The 22,268-nt window shown below is 45.3% G+C and overlaps 2 protein-coding genes across 2 annotated transcripts in view; both read right to left on the minus strand.

Moving 5' to 3' along the window:
- Positions 1 to 6,738, minus strand: part of ERICH2 (glutamate rich 2) — a 37,141-nt gene extending 30,403 nt beyond the window's left edge. The window contains exon 1 of the mRNA XM_044418295.1: positions 6,616 to 6,738. Coding sequence (XP_044274230.1) covers positions 6,616 to 6,738 — 123 coding nt within the window. The remainder of the gene's footprint in view (positions 1 to 6,615) is intronic.
- A 9,307-nt stretch (positions 6,739 to 16,045) lies between these two features.
- SP5 (Sp5 transcription factor) lies at positions 16,046 to 18,003 on the minus strand. Its single transcript, XM_044418297.1, has 2 exons — positions 17,953 to 18,003; positions 16,046 to 17,119 (listed from the first exon to the last, which is right to left on the minus strand). Exons 1-2 carry the CDS (start codon positions 18,001 to 18,003, stop codon positions 16,046 to 16,048), a joined length of 1,125 nt encoding a protein of 374 aa, XP_044274232.1.
- Between the last annotated feature and the right edge of the window lie 4,265 nt (positions 18,004 to 22,268).

Consider the following 22,268-nt stretch of genomic DNA (forward strand, 5'->3'; position numbering starts at 1 on the left):
GTCTTAATCCAAAATGGTTATCAAGACAGCTTGCTTGACCTTACTTGACTCCACAGAACTAGCATGCATAAAGAAGACAATTCTAGAATCCATGTAGTGTCATAATGCTCTGCATGAATCAGGATGTTCTTCAGTAAGTCAGTATATTCAGAATTGAAGCAATCTCATTAACAGTTGCTACGCAACCTTGCCAAAGTCTATTGTTGCATTGATCTGCAAGACAGAGGCCCAGAACTCTTAGTTACTAGTCTTTATCTCTGAGTATTGACTAGTAAGATTTAAATTTTAAAATTCATATGTGGCATATATGACACATGTGCAACAGCTGCTATTTCTAGAGAACACTAGAATCTCTGCTAATCATTGATCTGAACCCTATTTACATTAGTAAACTGAATTCAGCAGGTCTGGCTTGAATTCAAATGGGAATAAGCCAATTTAAATGCTTTGCAGATCACTACCAATGTTTGATTACTCACTTATGTATGTCCCCCCTCTGAGGGGAGTGGATGCTTTTACACAGGGTGGGGAAGAATGGGAAACAGGCACCACTCTGGATGCTCTGTTATGGAATGGTATAAAAAAACTAGTAAATCAATAAATGTTCTTAATATCACTGCAAAGAGATCAGTTCCTTTAGTCAGCAGAAGGAATGGCTATTCCCCCTGAACCCAAAACTACAACCACTAACAGAATCTTCACATCACCTTAAGAAAAAAATGAAAAGAACTGAAAACGCTTTCAACACCTTGCCTGTAAATACAGCATACTATTTAACCACATAAAGGAGCAATTAATCTCCATTTCTACGTCTTAAATATAGACATAGAAAGCTGTTCTCATCATCCCACTCCATTACAATTTTCAAGTAAAAACTGAGTGATTCAATGACTTGCCCTGCATAAAAGCCAAATGACCATCTCTCGAAGGTAAAGCAGGATTTCCTCGCGTCCAGCAGCATATACAGATTGTGGTCCCGTTCTACATCAGACAGATGCCCTTAGGCCAATCCTTTTTTTATCGGGCGGGGCTGCTTTACCTTTGACTGTTTCAGGACAGAGAGAAACGAAAGCCAACAAGCGACAGGCGAGGATTCCCCGCATGGAAGCGCACTTGGATTTCTTTCTGTTTTACCAGTATTAAAAACGCAGCTTTTTCTTTGAGCGCGCGCAGTGGGCGGGCACTCTTGGAGCACCTATTTCCCCATTAAGTTTTATGGATCTTCAAAAGTGTTCTTGAGGATGGGCTTTGGACACCAAGAGGAGTCGGACACTGAGAAGCGAAAGGAAGAGGAGAAGCCTTTTACCTTGGGGGTTGCCGCCCTGGGAATCCCTTGGCCCAGGAGCACATTGAACCTAGACAGGGAAAGGAGAGTGGGGAGATGGGTTAGGCTTGAGTTGCTCCCTATTCTTAAAACGCTCGATTCTCGCTGGAGAAGCCGATTTACAACTACCTGCTCATGTTGTTCATGTTGAACAAGCTGCCTGGGCTTGTTCACTGTGTCCGAACAAAATCCCAGTCCCGTCTTCCTCTCAAATTGCCAATCCAGCCAGCTAGGGACATCGTCGCCATAGCAACAACGACCGCGGAGCATCACAGAAAAGAAGGCCGGCCTGAAACGCTGCGCCGGAGCGAAAAGGTTCCTCCCTGCGGCTAAGGGCGCGAGTCTCTGCCTAGGGATGGGGGGGGGGGGATCTTACAACCCCCCATGCTGCATGGAGGGTATTGAAAGCTGTAGGACCTCTGCTTGTCTCAACATGCATCGGCTTGCACCCCGAGCCTGAGTTACTACCCATTGCTGGTCGATGGTTTGGGCGAATCTTACGGGGCGAGCGACGCTGGAGAAAATACGAAGGGCGCAATCGTATGCATGCTGAAACCGGGCGGAAAAATCTTACAATTTAGCCGAAAAGTTGTGGGACTTCTTTTTCTGTCTAACCATGCATGGAATTATGCAGCAAATGACTGGTAAGGGGGAATTCCCGTCACAAGGACCCCGCAGAAGACATAATCCTTTTTCTTACAAATTATTGCCTGGAGACGTGCAGATTTAATACCCTTCGCTCTCTCTTCAAGGTACCCACATAAAGACAAAAAGGTTGGCTCCTACACTGAGTTAAATTGATCGGGAGCAACGATTAGTCTTCCTTATATATTGCAGTCCCAGAGAGTCGGGCTACATCTTACTCTGGCCACCTTGTTTTGACTTGAAGGACAATTTCCCCTCACAAATAGCCAGGCCTGGAGGTCAAAACGGGCGAGTCCCTGTCTGTGATAAGTGGGCTTTGACTCTTTGCTCCTACTGAGCTCCCCATCTGGATCACGCCTTTCCCCCCTGCCAGGGATTGCACAGGGTTAAAAAGTTCCTATTGCAAATTGCTCCTCAATCAATTTTCCTCCAGGGACAGAAACAGGTTGATGGTTGTTTCGAAATTGCAACAGTATGAGGCAAACGTGGGTTCAAGCTGTATGGCATATGAGAGATAGAGTTTTCACTATCATGACCATTAGATGTAATTTAAATTTGAATTAGTTCGCTACATTTACATCCTAGTTTTCTTGTAATTTTGTAGAACTATTGGTTAATGAACTTCTGGAACGCAGCGTGTTATTTTCAGCAGGATGCAATACTAGCATGTTTAAACAGAAAAAAAAATCTACATCTCTCAGCAGTCCCCAACCAGCGTGAGAATGGCTGGACATTGTAGAAGGTTTTTTCTCTTAAAAAAAAAAAAAAAAAGTTAGGATAATGTCCTAACATGCTCAGGGGCAAGGTAATTCCTCACCCTACAAATGTAGCATTCTATTCCATGATGGAAAGAACCCTGAACTGTAGCTGCATCTGAAAGAACCTGGAGGTCTTTTCTTCCAGGAAACATAATACCAAGTTCAATTTCAAATTGTTGCTGTTGTTATTTCTACATGAGAAATGACAACAGTATATCAAATAAGTGGCTCTCCAGAAGGGCAGCGTGGGGTAAATGGAATCCATTAACTGGAACTGGGAGTGGGGATTTTAATACAGAAAAACTCACAAGTAGCTAGGTCCCCATGCATTTTGTGAAAATCCCCCTCCTCATTAAGGGATTTCCATCGGTTCTTCTGGGGAAGACTGGCACCCTGTAACTCATCTAAGCCCCCTGCAGAATGAGCTATCAGAGACCGGGTGGCATCCAGGACCTGCCTTCCACTGGCAAAAGAACTCAGTTCACAGTAGGTGCCTGCTTGGTTTTCAGGGATCCCCCTCTATCCTGATCTCCCACTTCAGCAGGATCCACCAACCCCCTGGGTAGCATTTTCAAGGGACTAGAGTGGCTGCCATGGGTGGAGGGGCAGGGAAGCTCTTTTCCCCAGCCCAGCCGCACACACAAATCAATCCAGTCAAGCTACTGTGTCCATTCCAGAGCAGTCTTCCTGAAGGAAAGCCCTTGATAAAAAGATTAAGGCTGCAGCCCAATATGTGTCTACTTGAGAGTAGGCCCCAGTGAACCCATTAGGAGTTTCGTACTTAAGAGTTAAGATGGACAGAATTGTGCTGTTATTTTATCAAAATTAGTTGGTGAGTACAGGCAAACTGGCAGACATCAACTGCATATCCAGACAGACAGAACACATCTCATGTTGCTGCACAAGATTACTTTATTGATAAGAAAGCCTAATGCCTTTGGCATTGATATTTTAGGGGGTTGTAGGGCTTCCTCAACTGTCTGAAAAATAGTGAAATAGAGGTCTGGTAACAGCTACACCAAATCTTTTTGGAAATATTAAGTTCAAAATACATAAAAGTACATGTTTTATATTTGCATACACTGGATCTGGCAGGGTGGTAATAGCATAAATCAGAAATACAATCATTTTCATAATGTTATACATTAGGGCATAATCCAGAGCATGTTAGATAGGTAGGAATGGTAGTTTTCCCCTGTCTAAACAATGCACAGGATTGCACCCTCAGTGACCCTGTTTCACTAATAACAGGAAAGATAGTATTCTTACTTGATAGGTTAATTTGGATAATGTTCACTTAGGTTAGGAGCAAATTCAGTATACATCTAGTAACTGGTGCATAAAATTGACTCCTGTGCCTATTTCATAGTTACAAAGGCACCTGCTCAATATCAAATAGGTTTAGAGCACAAGGTTTAGGCAGAAAAAAGTTCCACAATTTCCAGAATATGTCCAACAACCATGCTGTCTGGAGAATGCCGGTAGTTGTAGGACATTTTTCCATCTCAATGTGCATAGGACTGTGCTAGGCTCCAGCAGTATGTGGGCCGAGAACTACCAGAAGTACAGGCAGGATTTCGAAGAGGGAGAGGAACTAGAGATCAAATTGCCAACATATGCTGGATCATGGAGAAAGCTAGTGAGTTCCAGAAAAACATCAACTTCTGCTTCATTGACTATGCTAAAGCCTTTGATTGTGTGGATCACAACAAATTGTGGCAAGTTCTTAAAGAGATGGGAGTACCAGACCATCTTATTTGTCTCTTGAGAAACCTATATGCAGGTCAAGAAGCAACAGTGAGAACTAGACACAGAACCACTGATTGGTTCAAAATTGAGAAAGGAGTTCGGCAAGGCTGTATACTGTCGGCCTGTCTATTTAACTTATATGCAGAGCACATCATGAGAAAGGCGGGGCTAGATGAATCATGAGTTGGAATTAAGATTGGGAGAAATATCAACAACCTCAAATATGCAGGTGATACCACTCTAATGGCAGACAAGGAAGAGGAACTAAAGAGCCTCTTGATGTGGGTGAAGGAGGAGAGCGCAAAAGTTGGCTTGAAACTCAATATTAAAAAAACTAAGACTATGGCATCTGGTCCTATCACTTCCTGGCAAATAGATGAGGAAGAAATGGAGGCAGTGACAGATTTTATTTTCCTGGGTTCCAAGATCACTGCAGACGGGGACTGCAGCCAAGAAATTAAAAGACGCTTGCTCCTTTGGAGGAAAGCTATGGCAAATCTAGACAGCATACTAAAAAGCAGAGACATCACCCTGCCAACGGAAGTGTGTATAGTCAAGGCTATGGTTTTCCCAGTTGCAATGTATGGCTGTGAAAGCTGAACCACAAGGAAGGCTGAGCTCCAAATAATTGAGGCCTTTGAATTGTGGTGCTGGAGGAGACTCCTGTGAGTCCCTTGGCCTGCAAGGCAATCAAACCGGTCAGTCCTAGAGGATATCAACCTTTTAGAAGGCCAGATAGTGAAGATGAAACTCAAATACTTTGGCCACCTAATGAGAAGGAAGGACTCCCTGGAGAAGACCCTGATGCTGGGAACAATAGATGGCAAAAGAAGAAGGGGACGGCAGAGGATGAGGTGGCTGGATGGAGTCACTGAAGCAGTTGGTGTGAGCTTAAGTGGACTCCGGGGGATGGTGGAGGACAGGAAGGCCTGGAGGAAGGTTGTCCATGGGGTCGTGATGGGTTGGACACAACTTCGCAACTAACAACAACAACAATAGTAAAATAGGAACAAATCATAAAGGAAACTTTCAAAGCATACCTTTGCTCAAAAATTATTATAGACTAGTAAGGCCCCAAGCCATAATTCCTTGATACAGCATAATTATCTAAGAGTGATACTGTGTCCATGTCAAAGCACTTACTTTAGGCTGGGAGTGAGGAATCCCAGAACTTTGAGGGAGAGGCAAATTCAGGCTTCTGAGACCCCAATCTAAATTTGTCCTCCTCCCCATGGCTTCAGGCCCCTTACCCCAGTCAAATTTAAGTGCTTGACATGGACCTAGTAGCACAGTTAGGTAATGGCAGGATATCTGTTTGGGGCCAGGATTCCCCAGAGGGCCCTGCCCCCTTCCCCTGGCTCCACCCCTTTCCCCCTGACCATCCCTATTTCCCAGCTTTTCCAGTTTTTCACCCCATGCCAAAACATTGAAATGCTTTTCCTAAGGCTTAGGTACTGGCAGTAGGAATATTAAGTTAACCTCAAAAACTTCTCTGCAGTTGAATTTGACCCTGCAGCTGAAAGAGGTTCACCACCCCATTTCGGACTCCAAATTTCCTCTCATGTTCCTTTCCTCCCACTCTGCCTCCTTGCTTGGGAAATGGAAGCCCTTTCCTTATAGTCAAGGAAGCAAGAACAAAATTCCCATTGAAGAGAGAGATGTAAAACACTTGGAGGAAGGTGAGCTTGCACGCAGCTTAGTGCATCTTCAGGTGGGATCATCAAAACAGGAGAAAAGTGGGGCAGGTCGAGCGGTGGTGGTCCTCCCCAGTACGGGTCAGTGTTAGCAATTCCCCAGCGGATTTTTTGGTTATCTGCCTCACTGCCATCTTCAAATACCAAATGCGCTTGCCATTATTGCACTATTGTAAAAGGGAAGACAGTGAGTTCACTGCAGCTGGGCTATTTCTACATCGAGGAGTGAAGGATTTAAATGCTGACTTACATTTCGAACCCTGCATACATGTAGTGACAATGATCATAACAGGACTGGGCTGGATCCACACCAAGGCTGGCCTCCTGTACCCATTTGGAAGTAAAATCAAATGAAGTTCATGGGATTTTCTAGCTTTGCAGTTAGTTATTCTTAGAGCAGATCCACAAAAATAAAAAGGGCTTAAGGCTGCTTACACATACTTACCTTGGAGTAAGTTTTATTGAACTCAGTGGAATATACTTCCAAGAGGAGAGTTTGATTATTATTGCATTCATAGACTGCCTTTTCCCTCTTGTTAGGAACCAAAGGTGGTTTATACAGCTCCATGTTATCCTCACAACAGCCCTGTGAGGTAGGTTAGGCTGAGAGTGAGTGACAGGCCCAAAGTCACCCGGTGAGCTTCATGGCTAAGCTCTTAATCTCCCAGGTCCCCAGTCCAACGCCAACCACCATACCACGCTGGCTCTCATAGATACACAGATGTCCACATAAGATGCAAAGGACTACACTGTAACCCTTAACCTACACAGGACTGTGCCCTAAGTTAGTCTTGATTTAACATACTGCTCCAAGTATGATGAAGTCTGGATCCAAAATTATAGTTATGATGAGAGCTATTTCCTTGAAGTGCTTGTTCATAAATGCACACTTTAGGATGAAAATGCATACTTTTCTAACGACCTCCTCCCAAACAAATATCCATACATTAAGAGATAGCAAATGTACATATTCTGATATCAGATTGCTTTCTTTTCTTATGCTTTAAAGTTTTAAACAGTTAATGACTCATTTAAATTGCTTTTATGATATTGGGAGCCGCCTCGGATCCAAAAATTAGAATATGAGCTAAGGAAAGTATAAGTAATATAGTAATTATAATTGCTCACCGCTGTGGCAAGATGAAGCCACCTCATTGGCTACCGTACCTGGAGTGATAGCCACAACACTGACGGGGCATCCAGTGATGGCACCAAACTACACTGTGCCCAGCAACATCTAAGATCTCTTGATGAACCCCTGCTCTGCAGGGCATCTTGTGGGGGTGGGGCTATTAGCCGCCCCCGGGGCAGCAGCAGCCCCAAGACTGACTCCAACTCTCTTCCTCAGGGAATTCAGACAGCTCATTCTCAGCTTTCCACACACAGGTAAAGCCACTGTTTCAGTGGACCTTCAGGAATTAATCATTGCACTCTCCTGTTCTATTTTGATACCAGTACTGTTGTTTTCCATTTGCCTTGTCTCTGTTACTGGTGTTTTCATTATTTCAATTGCTGTAACCCACTCCGGAGGTTTGGTAAATAGTGGTATAGAAATATTAAACAAAAAAGTTTGTATGCTATGTGTTCACCCATGTTGCATAATATATCATTGCACACAAACGTAGTCACATCAGCCGCTGGCCCCGTTTCACCTCACACAGTTCCCCCAGTGAAATGTGGCTGGGCGTTGCAATAGGCTCCCTGGAGGGAGAAGCCCTCTTGCACAAGTGGACATCGCTAGACAGGGATAAATAGGGGCAGGATTTGGAATCAATAGGTTCCAGACCAGGGATGGGCCAACACTGGCCGTCCAGGCGTTTGGGCCTACATCTCCTAGCCAGTATAGTCAATGGTGGGGAAAGAGGAGTTGTAGGCCAAAAGATTTGGAGGGTTATACATTCCCCACTCCTGCTCTAGAAGGCAGGGTTGGACTGTTTGGCTTGCAAGACTGGTATTCAAATTTCACTCCTGCTTGGTATTTTTGGACAAGTCACTCCAGGCTGCTCCCCATCAGTAAAAGGAAACAACAGCAACCTTCTACCCAATAGGCCATATGGCTGCTGTGAAGATGAAACATACGAAGACAGTAAATGACTTGGCAAACTAAAAAAAAGGTTATATAACTTAATCTCGTTAACATTGTTTCATTTAAAAAAAAAAACTTTGCACAAGTGCAGTGCTAGTCTTCCCAAAGACTTCTTCTGCATGGTAACATCTACTTTGCATGTTCTTCGTGTTATGGAACACCTCCATTCTACTCTCTCACCTGGGTGTTAACACTGGCAAAGTACAAAGCACAAAGTCATATCATGAGGAAAAGGGAAACCAGAGCAAAAACATGGTTCCTCCTCTGTGAAGAATGTTTCCAGGTTCTCTGAAACATGATGCATTGCTAGACTAGGTGTGAGAAATAGAGCAAGAATACTATCTTTTTAAAAAGAAAAAAAACTAGCAAATGCACAGCTGTTTCATAGTAAGCCGCCATTTGCTACTAAGTATACAGGCACTATCCAACTGAACAGAAACTGGAATGAGCTTGGAGGAAGGGTTGTTCTTCCAATCTCATCCTCCCACAAGATTTAAAGATTTAAGAAGCAAGTTGGCGTCAAGTAAGAATTTGCAAGGCCACTCCGGCCTGTTGAACTTTTAATTTGAACTGCGCACGCTTAATAGGCTTATGAATAGTAACTGACACACCTCTCATAGGTAAGAGGCTCATTAGCATGAACATGGGATGTATGAGCGGGAGGGGGGAACATATTAAGGAGCAGTATGATATAGGTGGATGGGGAAGATTGTGACTTCTTAGTAACCAGCCAATGGCGAAGCGGGGATAGTGTTGAGCATCGGAGAAAGGAATGTATATCATCTCACTGATGTTTGAAATAATTGCTCTTTGTTTCTCAGACTACTGAGACATTGAGTCAGTCTTTGCAAACACTTTTTGTATGGAATAAACAGCTTGTATCGACCTGAATCCTGTTTTAAATCTCACACTCGGCGTCTCTGGCCTCAGGCCTCAGCCTGATTCCAGAAATCCTGTGCACGTGTTCAGTGCAGGCCCCTGAACAAGGCCATCCATCCCTCTCAGCAGCCCACTGGGTGGGAGGGAAGAGGGCCAGGGAAGAGGGTAAGAGAAAGAGATGGTGATGCCCTGTGCTGCTTTGCCTTTGCCTGACCCATCACTGGTCTGCAGCTCTCGATGGAGTCCATCCCTGGCCATGAAGAGTTGCCCCCTTCTGGCTTTGGCTGACTGTGAGAGACTCAGTGCATCACACTGTCTCTAGGCTGCAGCCGAGCACAATTGTATGGATTGTGCCAGGCTATAACCCATAGACATAACATTAGACATGCCATTAAAAATATATTTGAATCTCTTACCCACTATTAGTGCCACAACGGACTTCTGTTAATGTAGGAAGTAATATGGAAGAGAAATAGGGATGAATCCAGTCTGAGTCAATTGCACTTTGTTCCCATTGTAATCAACACTGTGAACTGCCAAGTGTCGGCTATTGGGCAGGAAAAAAAATGTAATCAATAAACAAACATTCCCCCATTTTCAGTGAGACCAAGGTGCACCTAAGTCTGGATCCGAATATACATACCAGGTAACATGTTCTACATTCACAGGATAAACCAATTTAAGCACAAATGTTGACGCCTGGCATATGAATATGCTTGCTCATAAGCACGTTCTCTCTTAGAAATATGGATATCATAATGCATACATTCAGAAATGCATACACTGCAGATTACCATGCAATCCTATGCAAGCATAGCAGGCTGGAGCATGCTGGAAATGGTAGGGGTTTGTTTCTGTCTAAATTTGCATATTTGCAAATTATATACTGGAAGAGCACCATATGATGTCTACCATTTGTTTCTAAGCAATGGAGAGAAGGAAGTATTGTGAGCCCAGATTTCCATCATTGAGCTAATCTAGAAAGAGAAAAAAATCCTGCCTGCAGCAACTCATCTAGCTCAGCAGAAGTATGCCATGTTAACAGTGCAAATATCAGATGTACAAAATGGAATGTTTCAAGAGATTAATGGAAATTGTGCTTTGACAAAAAGAAATGACAGAAGAGCAGTGACTGAATCCTCAGGAGGCAGCCTATATAAAAACATTAACTTAAGGACATAGCACTCTGTATCCCTATAAAGTAGTGTGAGCATATTGGCGTGTATAAAATCAACCTGCAGCATCCAGTAAGAGCACTAAGCACTAGTGCTACTAGTATACCATGAGCTGTTAGATTATTTACATCATGCCCGCCCAGCGCTCTCCTGTGAGGAAAGAACCTGCAGTTTATAGTGCAGATTCAAAATGCAATTTAGCTTTCACAAATTTTTCTTCTCAAACACCACACATTGCAAAAAAATAAAAAAGTCAAAGACATAATGTGCAAAGGTACGAGTGCATTCATACCAAGTTTTCTTCTTCAATCTTTCTTCAACTTCCTTATTTAGACTCAACACAAAAAGAAGCAGATTATCAAGCTGGCAGAAAACATTAGTTGCAAAGACAAATTAATAGCCTTATTTAACAGCACAATTCTATACCTACTCAAAAATAATTTAAAGGCATTTACTTCCAGAAAACTTGGTAGAATATTGCAGCTTGAGGTTATATTGTATCACACAAAGCATTTAATTTTCCATTAATTTCTAAGATTCCTGTTTTTATTGATATGCTGTTCCTGCACAACTGAATATAGTAATGACTGATGATTGAAGTTATGCTGCTTATGCCAAAGTATGAACACAGTGTATTTTCTGGTGTACTTCTGTTTGGGAATGTCACAGAAACAGGATGACCTCTGGGTATTTTTCTACGATCTGAATACACTGCCAGCATCAACATTAATTACTCGTTTTGGTGGGCTTGTGATTGATCTGAGTTTAACTGTGGGCTCCATCCTTTCATTTGCTTCTCTAATTCCTTTGTTTTAAATCTAACAGGGTGTGGTTCTACCCACACTTACCTAAATCACAATGAACTTAATAGGCTTTACTTATAAACACAGATAGGGTTATTCTGTATTTAAATTTTTCTTCTAAAGTGAATGGACCCATGACCAATGATGGCTCATGTTGAAGAATGACTGTGTTAGAGTTTCAGTGAACAGAAAACTCCTAAGGTCTTTTCTCTCCAAGGAAGTTGGACACATTCAATCCTACTGAAATCATTGGGACTTGGCAGCTTGATCCCAGCTGTATTACTCAGAAATAAGCAGCATTACATTTAGTGGGACTTATTTCCTTCAAAGTATGCTTAGGATTGTAGCTTTAAAATTTTACTGGGCTGTGAATGTACCTTTCTTTGAATTGTGTGCTCAATATTGCAGAAGCATGAAAAAAACCTTTAAAGCGATGTATTAAATCCCTGCCAAGGGAAGTGCGCTTCGTATGCCACCGTTTTAATTGGTTTCATTTACAGATCTGCAGTGTATCCACTGAAATGCGCAAACTTAAAAGCACATGCACATGCCATGGATTCAGCAGCAATGCACTCCACGTGGGTGAGGGGAAGGCATGTATGCAAGTCACACACTTCAGATACGGACCCAGCTAAAGTTGGTAATGACTGTTCCATTGGCAGCACAACTGAGGCAGGCTGCTTTTGACCAGGGGCTTTGGCAAGATCAACTCTCCAGCGACTCTAGCTGGAGTCTGGCCTTTTGCTTTAGGGAGTACTTCAACCTAGGTCTGTACTGTGGCCCCACTGTACTGTGTTGTAGCAGGACATGTAAAGCAGACCAGACACTGTTTATTATTATGATGTTTTGACAGAATAAAACTTAAAGGCAAGGAACTACAGGACTTGTGTTACTCCAGAATGGGCACCTCAGAGCAGACCAGGGTCAGAATTGCTCTTAAGAGTCTATAGAGTACTAGCTTTTTAAAATTATGCCACTGCTCCATTTGAAAGGTACAAGAACAACATGCATCATTGTTCTTCACTGACTTGTCATCAGAGATTTGAGCAAAGATGAAAGAAAATTTCCATGTATTACAAATGCCACAACACTCAATTTCTTGTGTAAGAGGTGGAGAATTAATATTTTGTACTGCGTATTTAAAAATATGGGGTACAATACAGGCTAAGTTAAAACACTTTCAGGTCCCATTCATTTAATAGGAGATTTAAGTACTGTATATGTTGAAAACATTAAAAATAGAACAAATGTGTACTTGATTTTGACTGGATCATGTTCCTGATGAGAAATGTACAATACAATCCTATGCACATCCACCCAGAAATAAGTCCCATTAAGTTTAATGTTGCCACTTCTCAAGGAAATAGGCATAGGACTGCAAGCTTGCAGTGCAATCCAGTGCATGTTTATCCAGAAGTTAATCCCACTACGTTGATAGGGCTTTCTCCCTAGTATGTGCATTTAAAATTACAGATTCTGAGTCAAAGAAACTAATCATAAAAAGGGACCTGAAACAGAATATCCAAAAAAATACAGTGAAATATATTTAGTCTGGTGCATGCTTGATTAGACAGAGGAACAATCCAATTTTATAATCCAATTACAATCTGTCCATTCCTCTGTGAGCCACTTGAAAGAGCCATGGCATATGCTGCCACCAACCCTTTGCTCTATTTGGCACAAAGGAACTGAATCAAACTATTGGGAATGAACAGGTACCAGTCCGTCAGTAAAGTTAATCTAATGAAACTGCTACCACAAAATCAGAAATCTACCCTCTATACCTACATCCCATTTTCTCTACTTTTTTAGCCAACAGTGACTACTATATTATTTCTTCAAGTGGATCTTGTATAAGGGGCAACACTGATGAAGTTATACTTCTTAATGTACATTGCAATTCACAAAGCCATTTGGCAGTACTGTAATTGGAACAAAGCAAACGACTTCAAATTGAAATTTCTTTTCCCCCTTTGTATTTCCAACTAAATTGATTCTTCATCTTTAGCACAATCCTAAATGGATCTGCTTGAAAATAAGCCCCGATGACATGTTTAGGAGGATGTGCTGTTAACTTATCCTCTAACAACAAAGTTTCAACTCAGCACAGCAGAAACAGTTGTCATAAAATTCTGGATTAAAAACTTAGCACTCTGTTTAATTTGAAGTATTTGTGTCTGACACAATGTATTGTTCCTCAGAGGCCAGTGTACCAAAATCATCTGAAATTCAAGTAACCCAATTAATCTGGTTTATGTACTGGACATGGAAAGAAGTTCACTGATTCAAAACAAGAAAAGTAACACCCCTTTCATGCTTAGTCTTGATGTTAAAATCATTTTTAAGTTTAACTACCATAAACTCAGATTGCTTTTCTAAATTGCCATTTAAAAAAATCTAATAATCTATTCTGTACAATCTGCAAGTAGTAAGATTTTATATTATTTTATAGATGTCCTATTAAGTATGTAAACTATACAACCACATTCCAGTCATTTCATATTTATTCCCCAAAGCATAACTGAAACACTTTTAGATTTATCTACACAATCTATAACATGCAGTGGAGAATAAATGCAAACCCTGAGCTGATATGACATAATATTCCTACTTGAATTGTTCTATAATTGCTACTTTCAAGTTTGAACATGAAGCAGAATACAGATCCAGCTTCTTATTTATCATTAATTTTATGGCAAATGCTTAGATAAAATAAATACAATTATAAACACAATTATGCTGGTCTATTTTGGGCTGTAATTTCTACAAAAACTCTAATCCCAAAGTAATTCATGTTAAAACTGGTATCAACAAAACTTGTTTTCAAAAGTACAGTAGAAACAGAATATAAAACTTCGGACAAACATTTTGTCCAGAGTATTAAAAAACTCCATCACCTCCACATCACACTTGAAATGAAAATGCAACATGATTTATAGCAAGTTCTTTCATTTAAAGGGAATTATTTTTTCAAGAATATTTAATGTTATTTTTGTATGTATGGCATTACAAATTTACAGGCTTTAGCTCTCCCAGTGACAAAACATGTTTTACAAGATGAGCACTTACTTCCTGCTACTTCTTCAATAAAAAAAATTTAGACTGCAGAAATAAAATTAACAGTCTTAGGAATTAACAGCACAATCCTACTCAGAAGACTGAGTTCAAAGAGACTTACTCCCAGGTAAGTGTGTAGAGTACATAGGATTGCAGCCTAAATCTGGCATCAGGATAGGAAAAAATAATCCTTTTTTCCTTCTCTATCTTTTCCCACTTGAAGCTGGGAAATGATGAGTTAAAGTATTAGCAACTTGAGCAGTTGCTGTATATGTGATACAGTGAACGTAACAGACACATGAAATTGATGAAACAGTCTGTTGCATCAAATTCATGTTTTTTCTCTAATTCAACAGCCCTATTCAGGTTTCAAACACTGAAAAGGATTCAGATAAAGTTAAGCACTTCTAAGTCCTACTGAATTAGTGGAAGTTAAAAATACTTAAAGTTGACTTCAAAGTTCCCACTATGTAGATGCAAATCTTCTGATTTAAGTAGAACTGAATGTGCGTATCTACTTAGGGACTGTCATAATAACAAATCTGTTCCTCCTTTGGAATCAAGTATTATTTCCCCTGCAGTTTTCAATAATGAACTCAGTGCTATCTCTTGTCACATTTGAATGCTGTAATCCTGATCAGCAAGAGCTTCCAGAAATAATGAATAAAATCAGGAAAAAGTCAGACTCCCCTCTAGATCACAGTACATCCCACAATGGGAAACTTAGCACTCACTGCATTGCTGTGGAAAAGCTGAGAAAATTTAATGAGATACAGGTTGTGGTTCCAATTAATGGGGTGCTCCCTGAATAAATGGGGGATTTGTTTGTTTGGACTAAACAAACACTTAAATCAGACGGCCTTCAAACTAGGGTATTTTGTAAAGCCCTCAGAAGAAAGAAAAACATCAAATGAAACCGACTCAGTGGGATCTTCCCAATATGACCCCAGTGTTAATGTATTTATTTTCACGCTGCAGTTGCATTGCAGGTTGCTTTACAGAAACATCACATGCTGTAGCCCCCATATGGAGCCAAGGTCAAGGGGGTGGGGAGAAACATTTTTATCCAAACAAAGCTATTAAATAAGCTGTACACAAAAGGACTGTTTTTCCCCTAAGGACAGATGAGAAATTATAATAACGAGAAGAGCCAGACCCTCCAAAAGCAGGCTAATGCTGCTGTTTCTCTATAAAACAGTAATCCAACCCATGTTGATCAGAAGTTTCTAAATGAGGTCAACCTTCTGGTCCAAATAACTGCTGCAAAACAGCTGGCAAAGACTTCATCCTGTTGGGCAGCATGATAGGTGATTGGATCCCAGAACATCTTAACTCTGGGACAATAACAAACAAAAAGCAGCTGGATTTTTTTTAAAAAAAATCATTCTTTACAAAAACGGACAGATCAATCCCAAAGAGTCCCAAATCTGGCAAGATTAGAGTGGGGCTTCAACGCTCCACTTATGCTCACAAACTGCAATCATCTTCTGATTTGGCCACGCTTTTAGTCCCAAAGGGCTGGGATCTACAAATTACCAGCACAAGTCCTTGGAGAGGCGGCAGTCTTGGATCTGCTAAAGCCAGGAGCCCGCACCTGCTCCTTTCAAAGAACTGTATCTTCTACAAGCCTCCAAGCATGACCTGCCATCTTCCTGGGAGGCTTCCCAGGCGGTTCTGGAGCTCCCTTTAAAGGACGTTCACGTTTGGCCCCTATGAGGCCTTCCTCCTCCTCTTGCTTTGTTCCAGAAATTTCTAGGCTGGCCACGGTGGGGTTCCCCAGATCTTCCCCGCCAGGCTGAGGGGATCCCCACCGAACCCACGTTAATCCTAAGGAGCGCAGGCCTAGGCCGACGCTGGGGCAGTCACCGCGACGGGTCAGATGTCCCGCGGCTCCTCTCTTTTAACTGCGCAGGCGTGGCCGCCGCTCCCCACGCCCGCCTTGAGGCGCTTGTTCTGGTGCGTCTTGACGTGCTTGGCCAGGTGGTCGCTGCGCATGAAGCGCTTGCCGCACTCCGCGCAGCCGAAGCGCTTCTCGCCCGTGTGAGTCCGCAGGTGCCGCTGCAGCTCGTCGGAGCGCGTGAAGCTCTTGCCGCAGAAGAGCCAGTTGCACACGAAGGGCCGCTCGCCCGTGTGCCAGCGCAGGTGCGCCTTGAGGTGCGACGTCTTGCCGTACACCTTGCCGCAGCCCGGGATGTGGCACACGTGCTGCTTCTTCTTGCCGGGCTCTGCAGCGGCGTCGGGGCCACTGCCGGCGGCCGCTTGGCAGTTGGGGCAGCGGCAGCGGCGGCACCTCCTGGCCGTGGCCGCCAGGGGCGCCTTGGGGTGCAGCAGCGCGGCCAGCTGCGTCTGGTACTGCGCCAGCTCGGAGGGCGCCAACACCAGCCCGCGCTGCAGGCCTCCCGCGGCGGCCGCGAAGCGGTGTGCGCAGGCGCCCGGGCCCGGCGCCGCCTGCTGGATGCTCCACCAAGGGATGTCGTCGGGCGCCGGCGACAGCTGCCTGCAGGGCTGGGGCGCCGGGGGCAGAAGGTTAGAGTAGCCCGGCGGGAGGGCTGCCTGGGCGGCGTAGGGCACGTAGGCTGGCGGCGGGCAGCCGGAGGAGAGCGCGCCCATCGATGGCGGCAGCATCTTGACGGGCGAGAACTCGTAGGGATATGAGGGGTCCGCCGGGGGAGTCAGAGGCAGCTCATGGCCGCCGCCGAAGGCCGGCTGCGGGGTGAGCCCCAGGCTGGGCGGTGGTGGGGGCAGTCCGCCCGGCGAGTGGGCTGGCATCTCGCTGCTCCACGGGTGGAAGATCCTGGATGGAGAGCCCAAGCCTGGCTCGTAGGAGACCTGCAGGAAGTCCGAGGGGGCGCCCGACGTGCCCGGCTGCCCGATCCGACTACAGGTGGCGGCCAGGAGAGCCAGGGGCGAGTGCTTGGTCAAATCGGGGGAGGCGCTCGGAGTACGATCCTGCGGCAAGGAAGAGAATTAGTCGCTTTTGCCTAGCCCAGTCCTCCCGACTTCCTTCCCGCCTCTCTTGCGCCGAAGGAGCCACTTACCACCCCCCGCGCTGGGTGATAGCCAGGCGGCTTCTCAGAAAGTTTGCTGTTAGTGACAAAGTACCAGTTGCGGAGCACATGGGCGGGGAAGTTTGTCAGAAAAACAGTCCCTTCGGTTGGCTTAGGGAGGGTTGCCTGGAATCATCATCATCACGCAGCCCCACACGCCCTGCTTCTATTCCCTCCTCCTCCAGATCGGTGCCAACTCGGCAGCCTCGAGCGAACCGCGCTCCAGGCAGCCTCGAGCGAACCGCGCTCCAGGCACCCTCGCGCCCAGCGATCTCTTCCAGCCAGCCACTCGCTCTGGAGTACTTCCCGTCACCTTGGAGAATTAATTTGAGCCCCCCCCCCCCCCCGGAGTGGGGATGGGAGAATAGGCGTAGACGCAACCATGCACCGCCAAGAAAGTTTTCTCTGTTGATTAGGGGGCAGTCCTTGCAGTCAGCATCAGGCGGGTATTCCTAAATAAATAAGTCTCTCATCAGTCCAGAAGCTTTTCAAAGTTAAGTTTTAAAAATTAAAAGCCCAAAGAGGGCAGGTACTTTTCTTTGCCCGTTTAGCAGTATGTCGACCGAGCCTGCTTCCTGAAGAGCCTATTTTAGGGATGCCCCCGACTCCAAAAGACTTGCCCCAAGTTGGTGGCTTCCTTCCAGTTTTCTGTCTCCTGAGTATCTAAATATGCCTCGATATTAATTATTTGCATGCACCCCGCTCAACTCTAGCCGGCCCGAACTGGAGACTGACCTGGAGAAACGCCTGCAGCGAATCGTTCCGGAGGACGGCCACTGCGGCCATAGCTACCGCGTCCGGAGGAAGGAGAGGCCAGGGGGGCAGTGTCGCGGCATGGAGTCGCCAAGGCGAAGCTGAAAAACTGCCCAGTTTCCTTCCCTCTTCACCCTTCCTCTCCACCCCTGATTTCCTCGGCTTGCCCGCCCCGCCGATCTTCCCCTAACTAGACAGCAAGCCCAGGCGCAGCGCGATCTCCGCGGACTGTCTGACTGCACCAGGATCACCTCCAAGAATTTGATAAGGACTTTGCTGGGCCGCCAGCCAGTCAGAAGGAAGATTTATGGCTTTGAAGTTTGCCGCTACCCAATCATCAAAGAATAGCGGCTCTTTCAGAAGCGAAAGCAAATCCTTTGAATCCACAAAGCTCCTATGGTGTGTTTGTTGGTCTGGATAAAAGAACTGATTATTAGGGGGGATGGGTAGGGAGGAGATAAAGGCGGGACAATTAATGAAGTAATCACTATGTGGGAAATGTATATACACAAATAATTGGATTTCCTTGATCAAAGGGCCCCTTACCGCCTGGAGACCCTCACACTCGACGTTCAAGGCATTGCATCATGCCCCACCCCCGCTTCTCCCCCCGTTTTATGTATATTATGATTAAGGATTTGTAGCAGAACCCCAAACTGACAACCCGGCTTTGTTATCCCATGCTATCTGCATCCGGATCCCCTGCTTGAGTGGGTGGCACTCCATATTTGCCGTTTTTGTTTTAAGCTGTCTTTAAAGCAGGCAGTGAAAGTTTACTTGAGCGGATTCTAACTGCCTGCCCCACTGCAAAAGTTTCACCGTTTCTGGTGTGTTTGTGTGTGGCGTTCTAAAATGAGAGAACAGAAGCGAGTCGCTCTCTCCAAAGCGCAAAACCCATCTTCTTCGGTGTTCGAGCTGTCGCTCTTTACGAACTGGAGGTTTAAACTGGAGTGGGTTCGCAAATGCATGGTTCTACTGCCAGCAGCAGCATTCCTCCCCTTGTTAATAAAGGGTCATTCTGAAACCCTACCCACCCCACCAGTGCTATGAATGCTATTTCTATAATACTTCGAATGAAGTTCCTGTTTCTTAGACGTTTTGAAAAATGCGTTCTGGCGTTATATGTTGCCCAAAGCGTAGAGAATGTCGAACACTTAAATTTTAGAGTAGGAAATCCTTTCCAAGTTTGGAAGACCATTTCTGATGCCACTCAACCGGAGCAAATTCAAAGGCGGGTACCGCAACGGAGGGGTTGGTGTTAGCGCGACGGTCCGTTGCAAGGAAGCCGGAGGTATTTTTTTTTTTTAAACTCCAGTCTTGAGGAGTGGCGGGTTAGGGCTGCGAACAGCACGCCTGGCTGGAAACCCTCTCCAATGAAATACTGATGGTCCTGAGGGCAGAGGGCGGGTTTTGGGGTAACGTTTTGCCCAGCTTTATATATCGCACGAGGCATTTTGCGAGGCGCTTCTGATCAATATCCGCTTTGGGGAGTCCCTGTATGACGAGAGATCGCTGCTTGGAGAAGAGTCGGCGCTTGATGCGAGATCTACCTAATGTTTGGACACGTGCCAAGGGGGAGCTTCCCAATGGTGTCGGGAGGGAGGGAGGGAAGGAAGGAAGGGAGGAGGGAGGAGAGCTGCGGGGAGACCGCCTAGTCTTGTGAGAGCTGAAGTTTGGGTCACTCGCCAGGTAATGTGAGCCGCCCGGCAAGGGTTGGAGCAATTGTCTTCGCGTCGCCACTGAAGCCGCCTTAAACGCCCGGCACAGAGAGATCTTTATCTGGCTTTCCTGTACAAACAACCAGTTGGCCTCTCAGGGTCTTCCAAGGGGCTGTCAGGGCCTGAGCCGGATCGGTGTCTTTGAAGGGATTAAAGGGCCAGGTCCTCTCCCACGGCTCCATAGGGAATCCCGGGGAGAAGCGCAAAAACCCCACGTCGGGCCTCTGGATCTCCGATGAGACGCACCCATCCACACTTCACGGAGGCAGCGGTGGGGACCTGAAGGGCCTTGCCTTGTGACTTGCAGCTGCTTAATCAGATCGATCATATGGAAACACGGACAGGAGCTGGAAGAAAAGAGGTAGAGATCGATATATCCATACTCCTGGTATGCCTGCCAAAAGCTTTTAGCCGCCGCCGCGCAGAGGCTCTCCCTCGCAGATAATTCTATTACACAGACGCAAGTGTCGTATTTGTATAGTGTGCGTAGATATGATATAGGTGTCTGTAGAAGGAACACACAGAGCGTGCATATTTTGTGTCTCTGAAAACGCCCGCAGGAGCATAAATCCAACGCGTAACCACAGTTCCCCCCACCCAGATGCTCTGCGACCCAGAGCCATATTGATTGCTGTTGTCTTTATTCATCTGCAGGGAAAGAGCGTGGAACGTGTTTAGGGCAAGATCTGCTCTTCCATCTTCACCCACCTGCTGCAATTAGCGTTTTGCTCCCGCTGGCCCGTCTCCAGCCATCGGATGTGGCTGCCCCCGCCCGCCCTCCCACCCCCGAGCAGATGAGTCTGGTAGGGGAGAGGTCACAGCTGCGTGGCTTTCGCCAAGCGGGCCGAGCTTTTCCTCGGGGCGCCCCTTCCAAAGAGTTTCAGGCCGCTCACGTCGAACAGAAGCGACCTCCGGTAAGAAAGCTGCCGCTCCTCCCGGCCTGGGGCAGCAGCGGGATCCCCGACAGAGCTGTGTGGGCAGCCAGGAGCGGTAAAGAGGCCGAGGAAACACCCAAGAGGCGGCCTGGTTTGATTTCCCAGTAGCAATCCGATGGCTTCGGCTCCTCGTCTCTCTGACCGGAGAAAGAGCGACAGCGTAACTTTAGGGTAGGCCGGAAGGAAAAGACTAACCAGGGGGCGTGTTGATCCCGGAACAGAGCCCACGAGTAACGCGTCCTGTCCGCTGCGCCGTCCAAAGGACGTGGGGAGCGGCCTGGGGTCGGGGATGCCCCCACAATTGCGGGGGGACTCCCATTCGCAGGCGTCGCATCGCCTCCTCGGGTGTGAAGTCCTCGTCTGCCTCCTTTCTGTGCAATGAGACTGGCGAAGAGTTACAAGCCTGTTCTTTCTAAGGCATGAAAGAAAAATTTCGACGGGCGCTTTTGGATCCATAAATAACAGAATATGTATACCTCAAAGCACCTCTTTTTCAGTGTAACTTTAAAGGAATCTTACGTGTAAGAACGCTTCCTTTTATAACTGTTTCTGGAAAATGGTTTTTCAGTGGCTGAAATCAAGATTCAATGCAGTCTTGGAAATGTACAGCACTATCTCATCCACGTTGCTGTGAAAGAGGGTGCACTGAAATCAGCAGGATACCAAGCAGATGGACATAGGATTGCGGCCTGCTAGCACAATCCTATGCATGCTTATTTAGAAGCCCCACTGAATTTAATGGGAGTGATTCCTAGTCTAGACTCTGGGCTAAATCTGGATGAATTGTGATTTGTGGCATGGTTGGAAAAATAGATCAGCTGGGTTGCTTCCTATTAGAATAGACCCACTCACTACATTAACTACCTAGAGTAAGACCTACCATTCACTTCAGCATGTTTCCCCTAATATTTATTTAAAATATTCCTTGGCTACCTTTCCAGACAAAAGCCTTCCCAAGCAGGGGTACAACAATAAAAAGCAATGTGGTAATAAACAGTAAAAACACCATAAAACCAATCGCAGCAAACATTCTAAATAGCAACAAACACCAGCATAAAATAATATTTAAAGGCAACTCAGCTACAACCCAGTCAGATAAAAGATAATCAGAGGAGGCCAGGCTCAGGTACATTTTTGGCGTTTTCCTAAAAGTCTGCAATGACAGGGCCCCGCAGAGGTGTGGGACCACTTACAGGAAAGCTTACTCATCTAACTAATCTCACAGGTGGGCAGATGCGCTGGCCTTCACTCCTGATCTTACAGTGCAGGCATGCAGATATGACCACAGGCGGTCCTTCAAGTAATATTATTCTCAAACCAGTTAAGGTTTTTAAGATAAAAACCAGCACTTTAAATTGCACTGGTAACCAGTGCGGCTGGTGGACTATAGTCAATAAATGATCAAATTACTTTGGCCCCACCAAAGCTCTAAATAGAACTGTTGCTATTGGTCGATAGTCTGGTTTGCCTCGGAAATGGGGATAAAGGCAAGTTGAACAGAAGGACATTTCAGGCAGCATTCATTTGCTGTCTGTTTAATTAGTGATGGAAAAGAAGTCCGTTCCCCTTTCTGGAACCAGATCCTTAATACGTGAGGGTCAAAAGAACCTGGGTGGAAGGTGGGTGTTGCTTTGAAAAGGCTTTA

This window comes from Varanus komodoensis, unplaced genomic scaffold, assembly GCF_004798865.1.
Source record: "Varanus komodoensis strain SLA01 unplaced genomic scaffold, ASM479886v1 scaffold9, whole genome shotgun sequence".
Taxonomy (NCBI): domain Eukaryota; kingdom Metazoa; phylum Chordata; class Lepidosauria; order Squamata; family Varanidae; genus Varanus; species Varanus komodoensis.

Coding starts and splice junctions, on each gene's coding strand:
- SP5 (XM_044418297.1), bottom strand. CDS start 18,003: ATGGCCGCAGTGGCCGTCCTCCGGAACGATTCGCTGCAGGCGTTTCTC. Junction 17,120..17,952: donor CGCTGCAGGCGTTTCTCCAG/GTCAGTCTCCAG, acceptor TCCTTGCCGCAG/GATCGTACTCCGAGCGCCTC.